General features: G+C 34.3%; 1 protein-coding gene across 1 annotated transcript in view; it reads right to left on the bottom strand.

Annotated features, from left to right (window-relative positions):
* Positions 1-703: 703 nt before the first annotated feature.
* Positions 704-20,432, bottom strand: part of LOC132909906 (two pore potassium channel protein sup-9) — a 162,654-nt gene continuing 142,925 nt past the window's right edge. The window contains exons 2-7 of the mRNA XM_060965131.1: positions 10,604-10,734; positions 9,603-9,956; positions 8,377-8,532; positions 7,600-7,775; positions 6,599-6,928; positions 704-5,010 (exon numbers count right to left, since the gene is read on the bottom strand). Coding sequence (XP_060821114.1) covers positions 4,699-5,010; positions 6,599-6,928; positions 7,600-7,775; positions 8,377-8,532; positions 9,603-9,729 — 1,101 coding nt within the window. The 5' untranslated portion in view covers positions 9,730-9,956; positions 10,604-10,734 and the 3' untranslated portion in view covers positions 704-4,698. The remainder of the gene's footprint in view (positions 5,011-6,598; positions 6,929-7,599; positions 7,776-8,376; positions 8,533-9,602; positions 9,957-10,603; positions 10,735-20,432) is intronic.

Below are 20,432 nucleotides of genomic sequence, written 5' to 3'. Positions count from 1 at the left end.
CTGTTTGGGTTTATGGCCATTTGTACTGCAGTAATCTTCAAAAATTGTATATCGTAAGTAAAAAAAGGTGAATGACGTATTGACACCGTTGATTTACTAAAGTTGTCTAAGAACATGTTTATATACTATTTACTTTTCTGATTATTCTTTATGATTAACACGATGAATTTTACAAATTAAAAAAGGGAACTCCTCCTGCAAACTCTTAAAGCATTTTGAAGGCTTAAAAAGTGGCAAACCGATGTTATTACAGATCGTATGCTATAGACTATGGCCTATTAATGAAACTTCGTTAATGAACACTATCTAGAACTCGTTATTCATCGATTTCAAGATACATTCTTTACTTGCTTTTTAATAATACATTTTACCAAAGTAATACAAGGATTCGAACATGCATAAGAAAACAATGGCACTTGAATATAAATTCGTGAGATTATAATATTTTGAGCTTGCATTTTGTGGGAACATTTTGGATTGATTAATTTTTTTTTGTGTGTTTTCTCTTCTTTTTTTTTCGTTAATTATACCAGTACACGTTTTCTATTAAGCCACTCAAAATCGATCGGTAATATAAACAAGCTCTTTCCATACTCGTCTGTCCTTCATCGATATTTATCTATTAATGGCAAACAGAATGTATTTTTTTATCCTTCTTGCCATTTTGTTATTGTTTAATTCAATAATCAGCTACCTTCGGAACACATTCTAACTGTTCTCGTCATGATCGCCACAAGTTAAGACGTGAAACAGACAGATATGCAATATTACTTATTAATTTAGTGACAAACTGTCGGTATTTATCGTTAAACGAATGTTCTCCTTTCTTTTTTTCTTGCATAAGCGTTTCCATTATGTATCGTAAACATGTCTTTTACAACACTAAAAATCAACGATAAAGACGAAATAAATATTCGTAATCTTGCTACAGACTCGAAGGTTTTAAAGGGTTAATACAAGCTCACTTATTCTTTATGAAATCTTGCTACAAGTATAAAGTATAATATTATATGAAAGTCTATATGATCCTTGTATTATCTTAACACGCTGTAACGTCCATTTGAGAATAAAAAAATGTATATCTGATTATTAGAAACTTTATTCTCGCTGGGGAATATTTCATTTTAAACGTTAATGTAATAAATCTCTAATTTAATGATAAATGAATGAAAGGAAAGTTGATGAATGACCTTAGATTCGGGGCCAGAGGGAGAGAGGTCAGTAATTTGTATTTATAATTCCGAAAAGGCTATCGCTCTTTACTGCTAATTAGTGTAAACGATCAAAAATCATTTTGTTCGGTTGGGAGGAGCGTACAAAATGAAATTTTCCTCGATCGAAAGAATGTGAAATGTGACTTTCATCCATAAGATTTTCCGGATTCGTTTCCACATGATGCTCACATGTTCGCGTTTGCTCTTTTAAATGAATCGTGCGAACTCTTATTCCAATCAACGTGATCATTGTTTGTTCCTACCCTAGTATGTTACAAATGGAATTCGTTTGTTCGTTCTGTCGTAGCGAGTGTTAGCGAAGACACAGCAAGTGTATCGATTCATCGAATTTTTTCTCGTCACCTCTCTTAAACACAACTGTTGTCAATAAGTTTGGGATGTACGTGGTTAAACAAAACATTCAATAATTATGATTGATTGGTTGAATCGCGTGTACTTCCGGTTACGTGGTCAATAACGCTTTCAGCCTCAGTTACGATTCATCGTTTTCGTTAACCCCTAAGCTTCGTAAACACGTTGTAACTTATGAACTGTTAGTATGATTTAAGTACGTCGATTTCGAAAGGATATATCCGTTGGATGTGAGATAATAAATATCGAAGAGAGTTGAAACGGCATAATTTTTTCAACCATTTTGTCGCAAGGTAACGTAATTTTTCTGCAAATTTTACAGCGTTCCATGGAACGTCTATTTCCACGTAGTATGTTTGTGGTTCTCTTAGAAAGGAAATGATATCGCGTGTCGTTTATTCGTGCAGCGATAAATCTAGTATGAGTCTAAGGGTTGACGATGAACTTGCGTCTCGATACGTAACGAAAGTGACGCGATACGACAACTAAAGGAACGATAGAATGAAACGAAGTGTACGGATGAAAATAAAGAACGTCCTTTAAAAGTGCCTGTCACATTGGGTTCCTTTTTGCCGGCCGTTTTGAAATTCACTCGGTAGACCGAGCGAGGGCAAACGAAGTTTCACTACTTACGCTACGCGTGTGTGTGCAATCCAGTGTGTACGTCTTAAAAATACTCGAATACGTTCTACTTGTCGATAAAAGGCAAGAGAATTGTTCCGCTCGTGTTCGACTATAGTATGACGCGTTTATCTATTCGGAAATACGTGCTTCGTGTCTCGATGGATTGACTTTTCGTAGGTAAACTGTAACCAATAAAGATCAAGGGACGATATTTAATTCTCGTGTTCTACGGCTTTTTGGATTGGTTATCTTCGTTAGATAATATGTATGTGTATATATATATATATATATACATACATATTATGTATGTATGTATGTATATATGTATGTATGTATGTATGTATGTATGTATGTATATATATGTTATTTATTTATTTTGGTTTAAATTTAATTTCTCCCGATCGAGCATCCGTGCGTGACGAGATCTACAGTAGCTAGAGTTCTACGTAGTTTACGGCCACGATCATTCAACGATCTGGATCATTTAATTAAACGGTAGTTTAAATGGAAAATCGAGAATGGGATTTTTGTCATGTATCCGCGCACTCACATGATAAATAATATAATGTTATCTCGCAAGTATGTACTTATACACATCGTAAGATCGAAACGCCATAATTCCGTACACCTAGATTCGTACGTGTAATATCTATAGTTCATTATATACAAATTGTAAAATGCCTTCTTAATGAAAAAAGTCGTGTTTATTCTGTGTATATGTCTTTTGGTGTGTATATATTTTGTTCATAATATATATTTCTCTCTTTCTTCCTTGTAGCAGTGTGAACGCAGATATATATAGTTTCTTCTTTCTTCTCTTCTGTCCCTCTTTCACGTGCTTATTTTTTTTGTTTTTTTGTTCTTTTTTTTTTGTTTTCGTTTTTTTGGTTTGTTTGTTAATGATTCTTGGCTATGGAACACATAATCACTCGCACATCCCGTTTTTTTTTTTCTTTGTACATGCACAACACTTGCTTCTGAGAATCAATTCACCGCCTGATCGCATCCGTGACGAGATTCTGTCTTCTTTCTTTTTACATAGAAATAACTCAATGGAAGAACTTTGTATTATTAAGAATTTTGTAGTATATGAAATATCTCTGCCGAGATTGTGAGAAAAACACGTGATTGTTAAAATAGTGGAAGAGCATAGACATAATAGGAAGCACTTGAATTCCGTCCTCGAGGGAATACAATTAGCTTGCGATTTTTTTAAATAGATTTTTATTCAATTGCTGATCTTTCGGAATTATTTTTTGTGAGATTTTCATTTCAAGTTTCAAGGAAACAGATTCTTTCACGAAATCACCAATTTTTCTAATAATAATCATTTTCTTATGCTACGTGTTCCGATATCGTTAATGGAGTTTCAATTAATTGAAAAATGATTGACTAGAATTTCGTCATCTTTGCGGTAATTTCGCAATAACCATACCATTAGTGAAGTATCGTATGTAGAATTGTATCAGAAGTATTATCAAAATCTTTGTCTCAACACCTTGGACAGAAAATTAAATCTAAGGTACATGTCTTATTTTCGCCTCCTACCGATAGATAATTTTCTAAAATACAATTTCAACATTTTTATCCTACATTAAAATTAATCAAACGTAATATCACATCGATCGAATTAAAAAAATATTATCTAACAATCACCTACTTATCATTTTCAATCCAAATATTAGGTTGTTTTGAAAGTTCGTAGCGTTTTCGATAATGGATATACATACATAGTTTGTATTACATTTAATGGGATCGGAAGAACACATTAGCCACCATAAACTTCTGCCAAGTATTTCAATACTCAACTTCGATACTCCAAAGGCAAATACCTGATTCGAAAAAGATGCTGTAATTCATTAATTAACACGGTTTCATTTTATAACAAGACGATACTGAATGTTAGTTGCAACATTAAATTTTAATCTTCCTATCAATGTACATAATACGATTTCGCAATCATTTATTCTCGTTTCTATCTAACTTTTTCATTGACGAAAAGTTGAATACTTGTAAAGTTTCGAAAGAAATTCATACCGAATAACTCGAATCCTATACTATTCTATATATGACGAAAAGTTATCGAAAGAAACGAGCCATGCGCAAAAGAAAATCTAATCGAAAGAGTATTATCTCTGAAAATACATTGCCTCTCAATTTTTTTTTCAATCTCCATTATCTACGATCCTTTCAAACAACTCGATATACCACAAAATACGATTCATTCAATAGCTAAACAGCTTAACTTTCCCCAATTCAGCCTATTTATGGTATGGTTACCCGCGATGTTTAAAACGGCGAGGCGGCGAGACCGATTCCTAGGATTAAATTCGTTGAAGCGGTCACCGGTAAAAGCTCTTTCTTTCTCTCTATCTCATTCCCCTCCGTATGATCTGCCCCCTTTTGTTGCACGAGGGAAAGAGTCTCAGACAGACACCCGTCGCGGCAGTTGTTGTTGAGATAACGTACTGACAGCGGTTGATGGTCGTCAGATGCTGGCTCGATGTTGATGCAACGGCGGCAATTGCAACAACGGCGTCAACGGTGGCGGGTGTAGGTCACTGCGTATATTCAACGGCAGCTGCTGCATCGGCAGCAGATGCGAGATCTTACCCGGCGAGCGACGGACCGTGAACCGTGGTCTCCGCCGTTTCTTCTGGAAACCGCTGCAGCAGCAGCTGCAGACCGACGTCTCGTCGTCCAGCGATATCGTGTCACCGTGGTTGCCTACTTGGCCCGACAGTATCGAGCCGTTCGCCGTTATTACGTCGCCCTCCAGGCGCACTGCTCCTTGCGCAGCCTGCGTCATAACAATTTTCTTTTTTGTGTCTCTGTCATCATCCGGAATCGTTACGCCGCGAACACGTTCGGTTGTTGATTCGGCGGATTCTACCATCGAAACGTGTTCGCGTGGATTTCGACTGGGTCAGGTTTGCTTTTGGGAAAGGGAGGTTGAGAGAATGGAACGAGGCATTTTGTTGGATGCTTTTCTTGTATTGATTTGGTATAGCTGGCGGGGTTCAAGGTACGCGGAGGTTGGGTACCAACCCTTTGCGGTCCGGCGTCACGTGCAACCGTTAAAACGCCATGTATTACTTGGTCGTTTGAAAATATCATGGCGTTCTTATTATGGATATGTCGTAAGTGGTGAAACGTTCGAACAAATACTGCTTTTAGTTGGATATTGAGATAAGGAGAAACGTAGAAAGGGAAACTGAGAAATATAAATAAATATTCGTTACTATAACAGGTTTTTTTCTTTCAATTGAACAATGGCAAATTTTATATGAGACATTCGGAAGCCACAGTGATCAACTCCATAAATTGAAATGCAGAAAAAAGTGACGACGTTGCAAATGGTATTTTTAAAATTTGTTTTGGAATTTGCTATTATTTATGGGAGTAAGAAAGTTGTGTTTTGAGAATTGAACATTAATCGTAATGTGATTTGTCATAACGTATTTACATGATAAAATTGAAAAATTGATAAAAATTGAGTTGATAGGTTCTATTTTCGAGAAGTTGATACGAATGTATATATAATAATATTGAAATATTATACGTAATTGTTTGTCTATAAGTTGTATAATTTGAAGTGTAGTTCAAACTACATTTTGTAACAGATATAGTTTGACTTCATTGAACTCAGATGATTATAAGCCTTGCTACAGCCGCGACTCGATGTTTCAATGCAAAAGATTAAGTAAACAAAATTTTAATCTGTTTCATTTTTGTATAAAAACGTATTGAGAGTACATTATGTTCCCGTCGTATATCGGGAGTCTTGTTTTATGCAACCAAATTGAAAGTTCAAGTTTTACCGCATTTACTTTACATCGAACGTTTAAAAGACAAAATGACATGCCTATTCTTTATCAACAACGAAAGAAAATTGCATTTTGTTTAATAGAGTATTACTCGACGAACACAGACCGCAAAGGATTACTAAAATTTCTTTATCAAGGACATAAGAAGCAGATATTATACCGTGTCAATTTTAAAGTACTAGATTTCATTCACATTGAACGTATCTTTCGCGTAACTTTGCATGTAAAAGGATTAAAGAACACGTTCTTCCGTTTTATCATATTTCAATTATTAATTTTGTGTTTCATGCGAAAATAACTACTTTTACACAGATTATTAAAGAGGAATGCGACAGAAAATTAATTAATTTTTCACTTAAAAAAATATATATCGAACTACTATTGGAAAATAATCCGATGAATTTAATGATCAAAAGCATGGAAAAAGAATCAATTAATCATTAAAAAGGTGTATCAGGTTATTATGAGAAAACGACGGAGATATTTTCCCGGGTCTAAAATATTTTCTAAAAGATCAATACTTTGATGGACGACGTAAAAGCTGGTGCGATGTTTCCTTACCTGTAGAGCCTCGGCCTCGTCTCGCCTTTCGTCCTCCGTATTCATTGTGACAAATCTCAGCACCAATAAATTGAGGGAGGCGGCGACGATGGCTAAGCCGAATAAAATGAATATCAAGGCGAACATCACGTACTCTGGCTTGTTGTTCAGCGCATTATCCTTTTGTAGCGCGACCATGTCGCCGAAGCCAATGGTTGTCAGGGTGATGAAACAATAGTAGATGGAGTCGAAATATGACCACCCTTCGTACCGAGAGAACGCCGCGGCACCTCCCGCAATCGTTAAGCAAGATAAGGTCGTCACCACGCAGATAAGATTTATTTCTGAGGCCTGAAAATTACACAATTTTCGCTATTGCTTTATTCGTTCTCAGATAAACGGCCGCTTTTAACTGCGTCGAAACGTTTCATAGTACTTTATTAATTTCGCTCTAATTGTAAGATACTCTTATCAGCAGCTTACGTTCGCAATAGTCTGATTTATTATTATGAAACTTTGTTGTTGCCAAGAGGAATATTTTATAATCCAATCAGATTGAATTTCTTTTTCTTGACTAAGTTATAATGAGCATTAAGATTGGCAGGAAATTATGTTTCGGTAATATCGATATTGATTTTATTATAGGTAATTGTATCGTGAAAGTATTCGACTGATACAATTAAATTAAATTTTTTCTTTCAATAGAATTGAATAGAAAAAGAAAATTTTCTAGCGAGATAAATTGTAGTAACGAAACTTGCAAATTTCAGAAAACTATTGTATACTGATGAATTAAAAAATATATCTTGGAAAGTTTATGAGAAGTTAAAATTATTTTGATACATATAATTTTATTGTAAAATTAAACGACCGGCACCAATGGTAGAATTTTTCGTTCCTCAATGGAATATCATCCATTCCAGCATCTAAATTTTGAATCCAATGGCATCAGGCTGGAATGATCTTTTGTATCGATCGTTCGACATAAAGTATGCAAGAGCAGGTGGTGTTTATAGTTTTACCTGGACATCCTTACAGTTAAGAAGCTTCTTTACGTTCCGTATTACGACGGATGAGAATTTATTCAGACGCTCTCCTATGCTTTGGAACATTACGAGTCCTAACGGGATACCGACGATCGCGTAGAACATCGTGAACAGTTTGCCGCTAATGGTGTTCGGCGTCGAATGTCCGTAACCTAAAAATCAATGGATAAATACAGACAGTATAATTCGATAAATCGAATAAACGAATTTGCTCGTCATATGTGGCAGTAAAAATGAAATATCAAAGAACAAATGTTTCAAACGAAGCACATTGTAATGAAACGAAATCAGAATGCATTTGACGTTAATGAATATCCAATTTTTGGAAATATTTATTTTGACAGGGGATTTGATGCATTTAACCCTTTTGCTACAATATCGTTGATATTGGAAATATTTTTTGCGTGCAAATCAAAGCAATTTTTATCGATAACGATGCATATTAAAACAATTTCTATCATTTTATTCTTTATTTCTATTATTACTGTTTATTAATATTAATTTATTATAGTATAACACATAGAAATGAAAATAAAAATGATTCTATGTTCCAGAGAACATACACCATACACTTTTAATAAATGATTGCTTTATATTTTAGTAGCGGAAGAGTTAATGATCCATTTCACGAAATAGTTGTTCAACCAGGATATGTTCTAAATCAGACAAGATTTTTGCAATGAATATGTCAGGATACATCTGTTAGATCATTCTAGATAATATTATAGAGAAATGTAATTAATTAAAACGTACCGATAGTGGTGAGGACCGTGATCGCATAATAAAACGCTCCGGCGAATTTCCACTGCTGACCAGCTTTATGAGGTTCCGTCTTCAGCACCACTGTTTCCATGATCTTGAAGTCGTCCTCGCTTATATTGTACTTGCGTATAACCATCTTTTCAATGTCTGTAAACAAAAGATGGAAAATATATATTTCTTCAGAGTTTATTACGTGTTGCACTTTTTAATTGCAGCCAGTTGTTGTTTTTATTAATACTTACATGTATATGTACATACGTATGACATAATCTCTCTAATATTCAATATCTTTTAATCTAGTTATAGTTAGTTATAGATTACAGACTATAGTTATAACTATATACCTTAAATGAATTTTTTAATTACATTTCCATGAAAATTATAAGTTAGTTTACTGACTTCCAAATTCGGAATTCGAGATTAACAGTATGAAATACGAGCAAATGACAGAGAAGCAATTGGAAAGTTTATTTTATTTATATAAAGCGACGGAAAGTCGATACTTTAAATAAAATTACATTTTAAACGTTTGACCTAATCTAAACTTTCTGAATGTAACAAAATCCAGTTTGAGTCATGAAACTTTCAAAAACGTCGCTACTTTCCTTTTACTTCCTAATGAATCAAAGTCTACATATCTAAGTCTACATATTGATAGATCATACAATTTTTAAACCGAACCGATTATCTAATTTACCTATAAAACATTTACGATAGATACGAATATAAAAATACAACTCAAAATATAAATTGTATTACTTCGCATATTATGTAACTCACGGCGAACGTAGTTAATTAGACAATTCCAAAGAAGTAAATTTTATTTGCCTCGAACGATGAATATAGGAAATATAGGAATATATATATGAATATATAATTATATTGGAATTATATATAGGAAACCTTTTATTTCGTTTCATCATCTAATAATTAATAATCACCGTCATTATTCAATCGACAAAGCTTTCCGAGTTTTTCGTTTATTCATCGATGTTATTAAAATTTCGCCAACAAAAAGATTTTAACATCGATGAGTTTATTGAATTCACAGGATATTCCATAGAGAAAAAATATTCCAGTAGAATAAATATTCCAATAGAACAAATGTTCCAATAGAAAAAATATTTCAATAGAAAAATATTCCAAATAAAAAACGTTTCTTATAAAAAGGTTCAATCGTTGTTTTTTTAATCTATATCTATCGACAAGAAATGTACCGTCCAATGCTTCCTTGCGTCGTTTCTCCGTCTCGGACTCGAGAACGTCGAAGATTGCAGCGCCGACGAGGAGGTAGGTGAACGTGAAGACGATCAACGATAGGGTCCGGACGTTTTGCTTCTTCATTCTCTAGTGAGCCACATGCTCACTAGCAGGGCCCCGGCCCTAACTACTTGCATCGCTCAGTGGGGTACGATTTGGTGTGCCGGGCCCATGACGACCCCTTCTCCTTTCTGATGATGCTCGGGGGGCCCTTCTTCTCTTTACCGAGCGCTACAGACCCGGCACGCGACTCCTCTTCTTCAGGGTGTCTTCTTCCTTGCAGAGACTACCTTGTAGCCGCTTTCGTTCATCTAAAAAATATATTCATATCCCTATCAAATTATTGTCCAAATTAACCGTAGTATTTTTGAGGAGATTCGAATGATATTCCGCTTGGTTGGTTGTATTTTCTCGCAATAAAATTAAAATATTCACCTTTCTTTTAATCTTATTAAAAGATTAAATATACAATATTTAACGACTAATTTAATTTCACGGATTACATCATTTCATGGAACAGAAGTCCGTAAATCATTAGAAACGATTATTTCGAGATAACTTAAACCAAAGTAAAATTTTGTCACGATAATTTTCTTCAGCGACGATAAAAATCAAATTTGTACAGTGATAGAACGATACGATAAGCGAGACGAATGGACACGCGAACAAGGAAAATAAGTTGAGGCAGAAGAGGAGTCTTTTTCGCATGAACTCCGGATATTCGTATTGGTAATGCAGTTCGAGGGCTACCGGAGGATCTCTTTTCAAACGTCCCCTGAACGTTAGTCGCGGTACGACGTTAGGGGTTCCGAAGATATAAAAAGGCATAATCGCGTCCTTGCCGCTAAAACGGGGTTCTTTTGAGAATCGTCCTTTTCTCCTTCGAGTGACTTCAACCGAGAGATATCCGTGAGGAGGCTAGGTCGAGCAAAAAATCTGCTGATGTAGAAGAACTCACCTGCAGCCTGTTCCGGGTTCTCTTTTACGTACGACAAAGGGTTGAGCAGAATGATATGGCAGTGCTTTCGCTGCTCCCACTGCCACGTTCCCTCCATTCCTCAGCTTAGCACCCAACGTTTTCAGTGCCGACTAAAACCGAGCAATTGAATTTTCATAAGTTTTTGCTTCTCGTTTCTTGGGGAGATTAGAATAATTGTTTCAGTTAGAGATGAAACAGCGCGAACTATTTAATATAAGGGTCGCACTAAATTAGCGATAGATCCATATTTGTTGATCTTTTAATTGGAGACAAGATTTGAAATGGCTCTCGTTTTAGATTATAATTGTCATTGAAAAACAGAAAGGTTTAGGTTTATCTGGGTCTAGAGAAACGTTCAAACGTTATTAAATCTTCTTTATTTATCATATAACGTAGATAGATTCCCATTGTTCTGATTATATAATGTGCAATAATTAGATTATGAAAAAAAATTATCTTACGTTCGTCTGTCTTTCAAGGAGAGAAATATTATTTTGAGATAAAAATTCAACAGTAATGGAACAACGTTAAATACAGCTGCTTGTTTCATTTCTAACATTGTATTCGTCCTCGAAGAATTCTTTAATATTTGTGATTGCTTAATTGTTCCTAGAATAAAGGAATTAAATATTTCATGTTATTAAATGTAAAACGAATCGTTCAAAGAGGGGAGCAGAAAAGTGCGCTCCTGTCGGACTTATCGCGATTATTTCTTTAAATGTCAAAGACTGTGGCCTAGATAGGAAATCGAGCAAGAATTACAAGTCGGTGCACCTTTAATCTGTTCCACGTCGGCCTTTCCTGCTCGGATCGCCGCGTTCTCTGCCCGCATCGGTTCCACGAACTCTCATCTTAATGGATATCGATTAACGACGTGAGAACGATACATCAAAGAATCATAACGCTGTCGTACAGGAAGTTAAGCAAGGATAAAAATAAACGCGTGTATTTTATGCGAAGAATAATGGCTGTGACCGCGCAATCTTAGAAAATTGCTATGATATAGGTGAATTGCTTCCAAGTAGTTAGACACCTGTTTATATTTGAGAGGATGCAATATAATTATATAACTTTTATTAATTAGTAATTTCACGATTAATAATAGCATCCATGTTAATTAAATTCTAATGGAGAATTACGCGTTTCAGAATCAAAAACGCGTTAAGCTGAAATTTATGAATTAATCTTGTAAGTGCAATAACCTTAGAGCTATCGGATCGTGAATTTTTCTTCGTTCATGAAAAAAAGAACGCATCTTGAATATAATCGAGCGACGTCGTCCATTTGCCAATGGATTTTCTAGGCTATCATGAATACATGAATAATACATATTCCTGCGTAACAGGAGTCCAGCGAGTACTCATTATTGTTCCCTCAGCCTATTAAATCTGGATTTACGCTAATGGTCCGCGCTTTGTGACGAGGACCATGTCACGTTTGTCAGCCACGATGAGCCACGTTTTACTTTGTGTCGACGCGCGTTTATCGGCAAAAGTCAACGCCGGACGTTCGCATAAACGTGGTCGCAGCATCATGTGCCGTTGTCACGTGTTTAATTATATTCCTCTTGTGCACACCGTGATCTGTCTCCTATCGTTCGAGCCTGGATATTTTACACTACGAGAGCGAAAGCGACGCTCATGGATAATTAACACGATTTTTATTCAATTTTACCATTATTCCGTTCGTGACAGAAACGAAAAGTTTAAAAATATTACTCTGAGATTATTTTGCTGTTAACAACGTTATTACTAAATATAGAAAGACGTTACTTTAGTTCTTCATTTTATACTTTACGTGCTTTTCTTAGCAAAACGTATCTAAGTAGATATATCTTTATAAAAACACCATATACCATTAATCTTTTGCTCTTGAAAAATTTGTATGCTACAATTGATCATCAATTTTGGCACGCTTTTGAACTGAAATTTTTTAAAATGAAACTTTAGTTTGAAAAAGTAAATGTTTGTAAATTTATTTATACGGTAACGTGTCTATTCGTTTTTTAAATTTTTGATCGATGGTGACGATATAAAAAACAATTTTCACATTATCAATCTTGTTGTATCGTCATGAGTGGAGTACAAAGGGTCGGAGTCTCTGATGAAACGAAAATTGAACTAGGCAACGTACGAGCAAACTTCATCTATACGTCATGACTAAGGTTTTCAATCTTGGCTCACAGTGTCTCTTCAGGAAAGTGCTGTAAAAGAGCCCTTGGGATCTAGAAGCTCTTGATTACGCCATTTAGGATACGACCAGAGCATTTCCAATAAGTCGGCTTGCGTTTTATAGGAATCCTTTGTATTCATCCGGGTTGCTGTGCAATTTACATATATTTAAAATCTCCTTGATAACAAATAATAAAGATATGAATAATAAATGTTAAAGAATACGATAGAGGCTAGAAAGAATTCAGATAATACTATTACTTTTAGAAGACAGATAAAAAGTACATTTGGTAAATGTTTAATCTTCTGGTATTTTAAATGACATCCTATTATAATCCTTAATTATCTGGACGCCAAACCGCATTGAGGGTATCAAGGGTTGAACTTAATCGAAGTTTATCAGAGTGAGCTTTTATCTGAAAGTATTTACTGTACACAGGAAACAGCTAAACGAGAATTTCACGAACAAGTACTTAGATAGAACTGCCGCGAAGTAACTCGAGTTAAAATAAATGAAACGCAAGATGCAATGGCGATCCTTTGTGTTTAAATCGAATCCACTTGCTTCTCGTGTAATTGGTGGATATGTATCTTTCACTACTGATAGCTACCTTTTCTTTACGTTTTTCATTTACTTTCTTGATGCTTTCGTCTGTTTTTATCCTTCCGTATCCAGAATGTCTACTTACAAGAGAAAATGATCATAGTAATATTTAGTCCAATTTAAAATCGGGGAATGAACAATTGTTATAAATAAATCGTTTGATATTTTTCTAGCGGTTTACTAATAACATACAATAGTGAAATGACAGGCAGACGAATATCATATTTTCAAAACGTGGTCATAAGAATATGTAATTTTTGAGTTACATAATGTTGAAAGGTAACGTACTAGTTGGAAATTTCGCAAAAGAAAATAACGAACGAAAGAATATAATTTATCGTTCTATAAATTTAATTTGATTCTTATAGAAATTGTATATACTTATTTTTGGTGTATTTTGAGGGAAACAACCGAAATAAAAGTTTGATTTTCTTTCCGTACCTTCCTTCCTGAATTTTGTATTACTTACACTCGTGTTATCGATAGTTGTAATTTTAACACTAATGCATCTGTATTTTATTTTTCCAATAAAAATAAAAGAGGAACAGTTAAGAAACATCCAGTATCGAGTATAAAATATTATATCTCATTTTCAGTATTATCTTTATTATCGCTTTATATATTTATTTTGCAAACCAACTTGGAATACAAAGCTAACTTTCATCTTCGGCAGTTTCGATGGTGCCAAGATTATCTGAAAAATTAATCTATTAATAAGTGACTGACATTTTGAAATGTTTGACGCTCCGTTGTAAAACACGAGGACTTGCTGGTAAAGTACGTATATTTTTGGAAAGTGACTGGTGTGATAGTAAATTTTGTAACTGCATTCGAGGCCAACTGCACGAGAGCCAAAAGCCTGGGACCATCTGGTTGGTCCAACTTCTAAGGTTAATTTTGCAAGGACGATTCGTGATTGCTCGTATAATCCCACTGCTAGCTAATTCGTTCTCCTGACAGAATTTAGTCTGCTGAATTTCCGGTTAGTGGCACGAAATCTCGACTGCTTCATAAAATTTGCAACAGGGAACGGCAGGAGTACACAGAATTTCATTCTCTGGCTTTCTATCTTGTAGTAATACTAATTTCCGTGTCCATTCTATCTCGTCTAAAATTGGCCATTGACTTGGTTTCTCCTATTTTATTTTTTATTATTTTATTACTCTATTATTAGGTACTATGTTATTTGCTTTGCTACGTAGTTAAAAATGCATTAAAGTCGATACACTGTTTTACAAGTTGCAAAGAAAGTTTTATTTTAAGTTTATTTCGCATCCACGCTTAAAAATTCCTATTGGTATCCCTAGCATTAATAAAATTGGCAAGAGATTCGACAAAAATTTAATTGATGGAGTGATTCCAAAATTTTGGCTGATACCATACATATGTGTTATCAAAAATAGTTGATAGCTTGAAAATATCGCTATTGTCATTCTGAACCCTTCATTCTAACTATTATCTTGTACACTTTTCTTAGGAAGAATTTCATCGGGTTTATTAGAAACTCGGATTGCTTGTTGTAATTTATTCGAGTTTCTGTCATCTTCGTTATTAAAGGACACCAGGGGGACTGAAATTGAAACCTCGTTACCACTAATGAGTTGAATTTCGCGTCATATAACTAGGAATCAGTAGGAGAGCATGGAATAATGACCGGATTTACGACTACCGTTTACAATGCGACTACGATATCACAATCATACAACTGACATTAACGTTAATACAACCGACCGTGTTAAAGTTAGTTTATAATCAGAGTTCCAGTTTTAACGTTAAGAGTGTATTATGCTGGCCGTCCCTGCAACTTCAAAATGAAAAGCGACACGTAACCACGACGACGACACTTTCCTCCGGAAACTTGGTTACAAGTTATCCGTAAGAAGTCCATCCCCAGCTGTTCTATGAAGCAAATTTAATACACGAAACATTTCGACATAAATTCACTTTGCCAATTATAAATATTTACTAGTTTCAGTTTTCTGTTTCATTTATCTTATTTGATATTGTCAATTTGATACATTGCTTGGTACAATCGTAAGATTGTTTCCTCCGTTATTTTGATTTTTACATTTAGAAGCTTCTTATGTTTATAAATCTCTATTAATTACTATCTTAAAGCAAATCTTCGTCTCAGTGTATAGGAATTATTATAGGAATGACATGTCGATATATTTGAAAATGACAATACGTTTGAGCTATATAATCTTTAGCTATATATTTGAAATAATCCGTTTGTAAATAATCTTCAGCGAGGTTTACATTTTTATAATTAATCAAGTTTAAACTTTATAAACGGACGAAATGCTAAGCCGTAAAATTTCAGTGACGACTAGTACCGTGTGCTCGTTAGAAACTTTTAATATTATAGCATGTATCTCATTCGGTGATATAAAAATTCAAGTTGATTCGCAAAATGGAGGTAATCCAAATTATTTTCACTTTATGTCATGAAACATTACATAAAGTATAGGTTTCATGAAGCTATTTGCCTGCCGTTAACCAGTTCATCAGAATTAGCTACAAACGTTTCATTTTTATGTTACATTTCTTTTCTTTTTTAATTAATAAAGTTGTTTCATTAAGGGTGACTTTTATTTTATGTAGAAATAAATGTATAAAAATAAAGTATATTTATCCTGAAACTTCATTTCATTTAATAAAATGTAATAATAGCTTCAATAAATAAATTATAATAATGCTTGATTAAATAATATTAATTAATTTTAGTTAATTATTAAATAATACATACAAATAGATAATCTTATTCATATAGAGCATATTGAAAGATAATAATAATCAGTAAACAATGAAATTAAGAATATAAATGAATATTAAATAAAATATCTCGCAAAAATCCCTTTGTCAAATTTGTTAAAGCGTTTTAATAACTTCTTTTAGGCCATTATTTCCATTATGGATCGGTTTTTCGTATTAGTTTATTACCAATATCACGATAGCTTTACCATTTCTTTCGGAACTTTTATGGAACAGCTTCTTTCTTTCCATTTCGTATTTTTGGGGTGATTACTGAAACTGATCGAATTTCGACCGTATTTCTATATTCTTTTTTTCTTTCTTTTCCAATATTTTTCCATTCGGGTATCTTCCTGTGTTTCGACGAGTTTCGGATAAAATCACCGCATTATAAAGATCTTTCTTTCTCGTTTTATTATCAAACTACGAGGAACGGTTATTTTCATTTTGTTTTATCTTGCACATCATTCTCCTTCATTTCCTATCGCCGTCTCATCTCTCGTTTAATTTTCCTACTTCAAAACTTCGCTTCTTCGTCTCAATGGACGCTGCTAGGTGTTGCTCAGTTCGAACATTCAACAGCCTATTGTTTTCCATGAATTTTTATCCCTTCGCTTCCGTTTAATTTTCTATGTTCTCCGTTGAAAACGATTTTATTTTTATTTTTATTTTTTTTGTAGACGAGTCGCTTCATCGCTCGTTGCACAAAACATCACGCTATTCCCATTATCGAATAAATATCTTTTTAATAAAATATATCGATATGTAAAAAATCTGTAGATGTACTTCCCTATTTTTTAAATTAATCTCGTTTATTTCATCTCATTCATTCGAATTATCGTTTGGATCAATTGTTTGCTACCAGCTTTCACGAGCAACTAGGAATATTTCCGTGTTCTCATACCTTTATTCCGCTTTTTACACCGCTTTTCCAACGTTTACTCGTTATTTCGTTTCATCGCAGATGATAGGCTGTCCTTCTTCGATAAACGCGATCTATTTTTTCGTCGCTGCTTCTTCGGATACACTTTGCTCCTCCATTTTTTCCGCTTCGTTTCCGTTTGTCTGTTTCCTCCTACAGCGTCTCATATTTCTTCGTCGTCTCGTTTCCCTTCCGCTTATCCTGCTTATTTCGTTTCCCGTCTCCCGTTTCTGTGTCCTGACCGAAATTACCCTGGCCTCGGGTAAATGCAAGAGAGCTTTGAAAATCCGCTGCCAAGGGAATTTGCAATGGTAAGCGATCGCGTGACTTAAGATTAGGATCTTCGTCTTACCGTCTCCATTTTTTTCTTTTTTCTCCTCTCCCTTTCTCTTCTTTGTTTTACCGTTTAATTCGTGTTTTTACTTCTCTCTGACTTTCTTTTTCCCTTTTGACGATTTTCCACTCGTTCGGATGAAACCAGCAGTTACTTGTAGCAATTGAGACTTATTCAACCAGGGGATTCATCGTCATGAATTTTATAATACGGTTAACGAAATAGCGATGAAGGAATTAAGGAAGTCTCATCTTTTGTAACAGAGAATTAATCTCTGATCACTTTAAGAGGGAGTAGAAACACCAGGGTGATTGAAATAAACCAATTTGTAATTTCTCCATGGAAATTTTGTAAATTTACGAAGGTATATTTTTGTTTAAAATAATAGCAAATTGTCACTCCAAATTATTTTCAAGATATAAAATATCCTTCAAAAAATGTGAAATGAAAATATCTGGTACTTTTAATATTAACATTAACTAATTAATTTTTCGAATAATTATATTTGAATCACGCTATCTAAGATACGTGGCAAAATAATGCAGCTATTTTAGAAGATCATACTTTTAAAAATTTGTTGAAAGTTAGAGGAACGAAATTTCGATAATATATTATTCAACATTTATTTAACATTTAAAATCATTCAAAATTCAATTTTATCTGATTCGTCCGATTGAAACACTTATCACTCCACGTGTAAGCTCATTCATGTTAAATATATATTCATGCTTGTTCATTCATACCGTATGGCACTCGCATTTCCCTGCGCTGCGTAATATTTATGTAATGGTAACGGTTACGTTTCTCGTACTTCACTGAAACATACTTCCATTAGTTTGTCTCTTGGAACGCATGATTTGTAATACATTGCTACGCTCTGCTGCAACTACTGTGTCCGTTATCTGGGGCAAAAACCGAGAAACAAAAGAAATGTTATTTGACGGAACTTTTTTAGGTTTTGTCGGAAAAATTACCTTTTGAAAACATTCCTGTTTTATTTTTAATTGTCGAATCATTGACAATTTTTAAGACTTCCACGCATTTCTTTAATCCTTCGACATTACCTATCTGGTAATTATGGTCATACTGGTCATTAATGCAAGGTAGATGTACTTACGTTTTTTTAAAGTTGCTCTTGAGTTTTAGTACATTTTCCTTAAAATTTCTTTCTAGTATCAGTAATTGAGTAGAAAAGGAATGTTTGTCGCAATCATAAAAATTCAGAGCGAACATTCTGAAAAGATAACGAGACATTTATCTCGCTTTGTGCGTTTGCAAATAAAGATAAAAGTATTTATGTTACAACCCAATAATATTGTTACGATAGTATTTTGTATAATATATAAATACTACACGAGTAACAAGTTCAACGTTTTCGAATCATCGTGGCATGCTTTCAGAACAACAGTATCAGTTTCGCCTTTTTTTTTTTTTTTTTTTGGTTCCGATGTTTGTGACTTTTCAAAGAACCGGCTTAATCCGAGATTCGAATCACGGATTCGTCGCCGAACGTTCTTGTTTTTTTGATTTTTCGAAAAAAGAACGGGCAAAAACACACTTTTTACTTGGATGAAATAAAAAAAGCTGGAAAATATATGGACGTACGATGGACCTATGCGTCATCCTCGACAATTGGTGAGATGAGTTTAGGCAATTTCGCGAGCGACGAACTCTAGCTAGCGAAATCAAATCGTTTCCCTCCGCGGTTTAAATTAAAGCTCGAGCCTAGATTGGCCTCTCCGTGTCTTATTGAATTTAGGATAAATTGCTTTTATAGCTCTCATCCACGGCCTGTTTCTCTTCCCCCTCTTTTTTTCTTCGGGCGAATTCGTCTCTGTCGTTGCCTTTCTTCCGGTAGATGTGTCGAAAGATGTGGCAGCCCTTATTTCTCCGGTCGAATTGCCATGGAAATTTCGCGGTCGCGTAAATCAATCCAACGATCGCGATTGCTATCAGAGGAACGATTTTTCACCTCGACAAAGGGGAAAGCGATCGGAATCTCGGGACGTTAATACGCGAGGCGTATAAATAATGAAAATACAAGGGGAATCGATAAATCTAGTGGATGTCCTCCGGATACTGTTTTTATTGATTACTATATAAATTATTTTTATTGATTTTAGAAATGGTAAATTATGAAAATGTTACGAGTATCATTTGTAGGCAGAAGTAATTAACGAATGAATTAATACATTCTAAGTGGAAGATTGTTACTAATTTTCATCGATAGAGCATTTGTATCTTTTCCCATGGAATCTTCTTATATTTTTATACCTAACATTATATAATTAGCATATATATAAAAATGGTCAGTTTCAGCGTCTAACGCTTATGTATATATATATACTAATTTTTATTTAACAACCAAGGATTAAATCCATTTTGATTTAAAATTATTTTAAAATCTGTTCATCGAAAATTGACCTAAAATAATTTTACTTCAACACTGTTACTTCCTATCAAATCCGAGAGCTACTTAAATCGCATATCTACATTTTATCACTAAACGGGAATTGAAAGTATATGGTAACGAGCGCAAAAAGCGATACAGATATTATATATAATAATAATAATCGGGATACACGTATCTACCGCAGAAAACATCGGTTCATCGTTTTATTTGCATACTTTTTGCTTTCGTTTGATACGGTTTAATCTAGTCGCCAGTATTACAATTAGTGGTTGATGGGTTTTTCGTGGGTGTTATTTCGAGGAACGAAAAGGGATACGTAGACAGCACTGAATGCTTCGTAGAATCGAATGACCGTATTGCGGTGTGCACAAGTTGTAGCGCATATCGTAAATCTGTCTGTTTGGAGAAGTGCTATTACGACGCGTGAAAATCTGCGTATAACACGTTTTTCAAGCACAGAATTTCTGTTATCTATGCGCCAGATGTTTCGTACGTTTGTCACTTGAAATTACTACCTTTCATTGCGTTTAATACGACGAAGACCGTAAAATTGATTGCGTTGGTTCATTTAGATTTAGATCGTAAAATTCGAGGAAAAGAGTTAAAATAT

Source organism: Bombus pascuorum, chromosome 8 (genome assembly GCF_905332965.1).
Source record: "Bombus pascuorum chromosome 8, iyBomPasc1.1, whole genome shotgun sequence".
In the NCBI taxonomy this organism is placed as follows: Eukaryota; Metazoa; Arthropoda; class Insecta; order Hymenoptera; family Apidae; genus Bombus; species Bombus pascuorum.
Note: the sequence above shows the minus strand (reverse complement) of the source record. Positions and strands in the feature narration are given on the sequence as shown.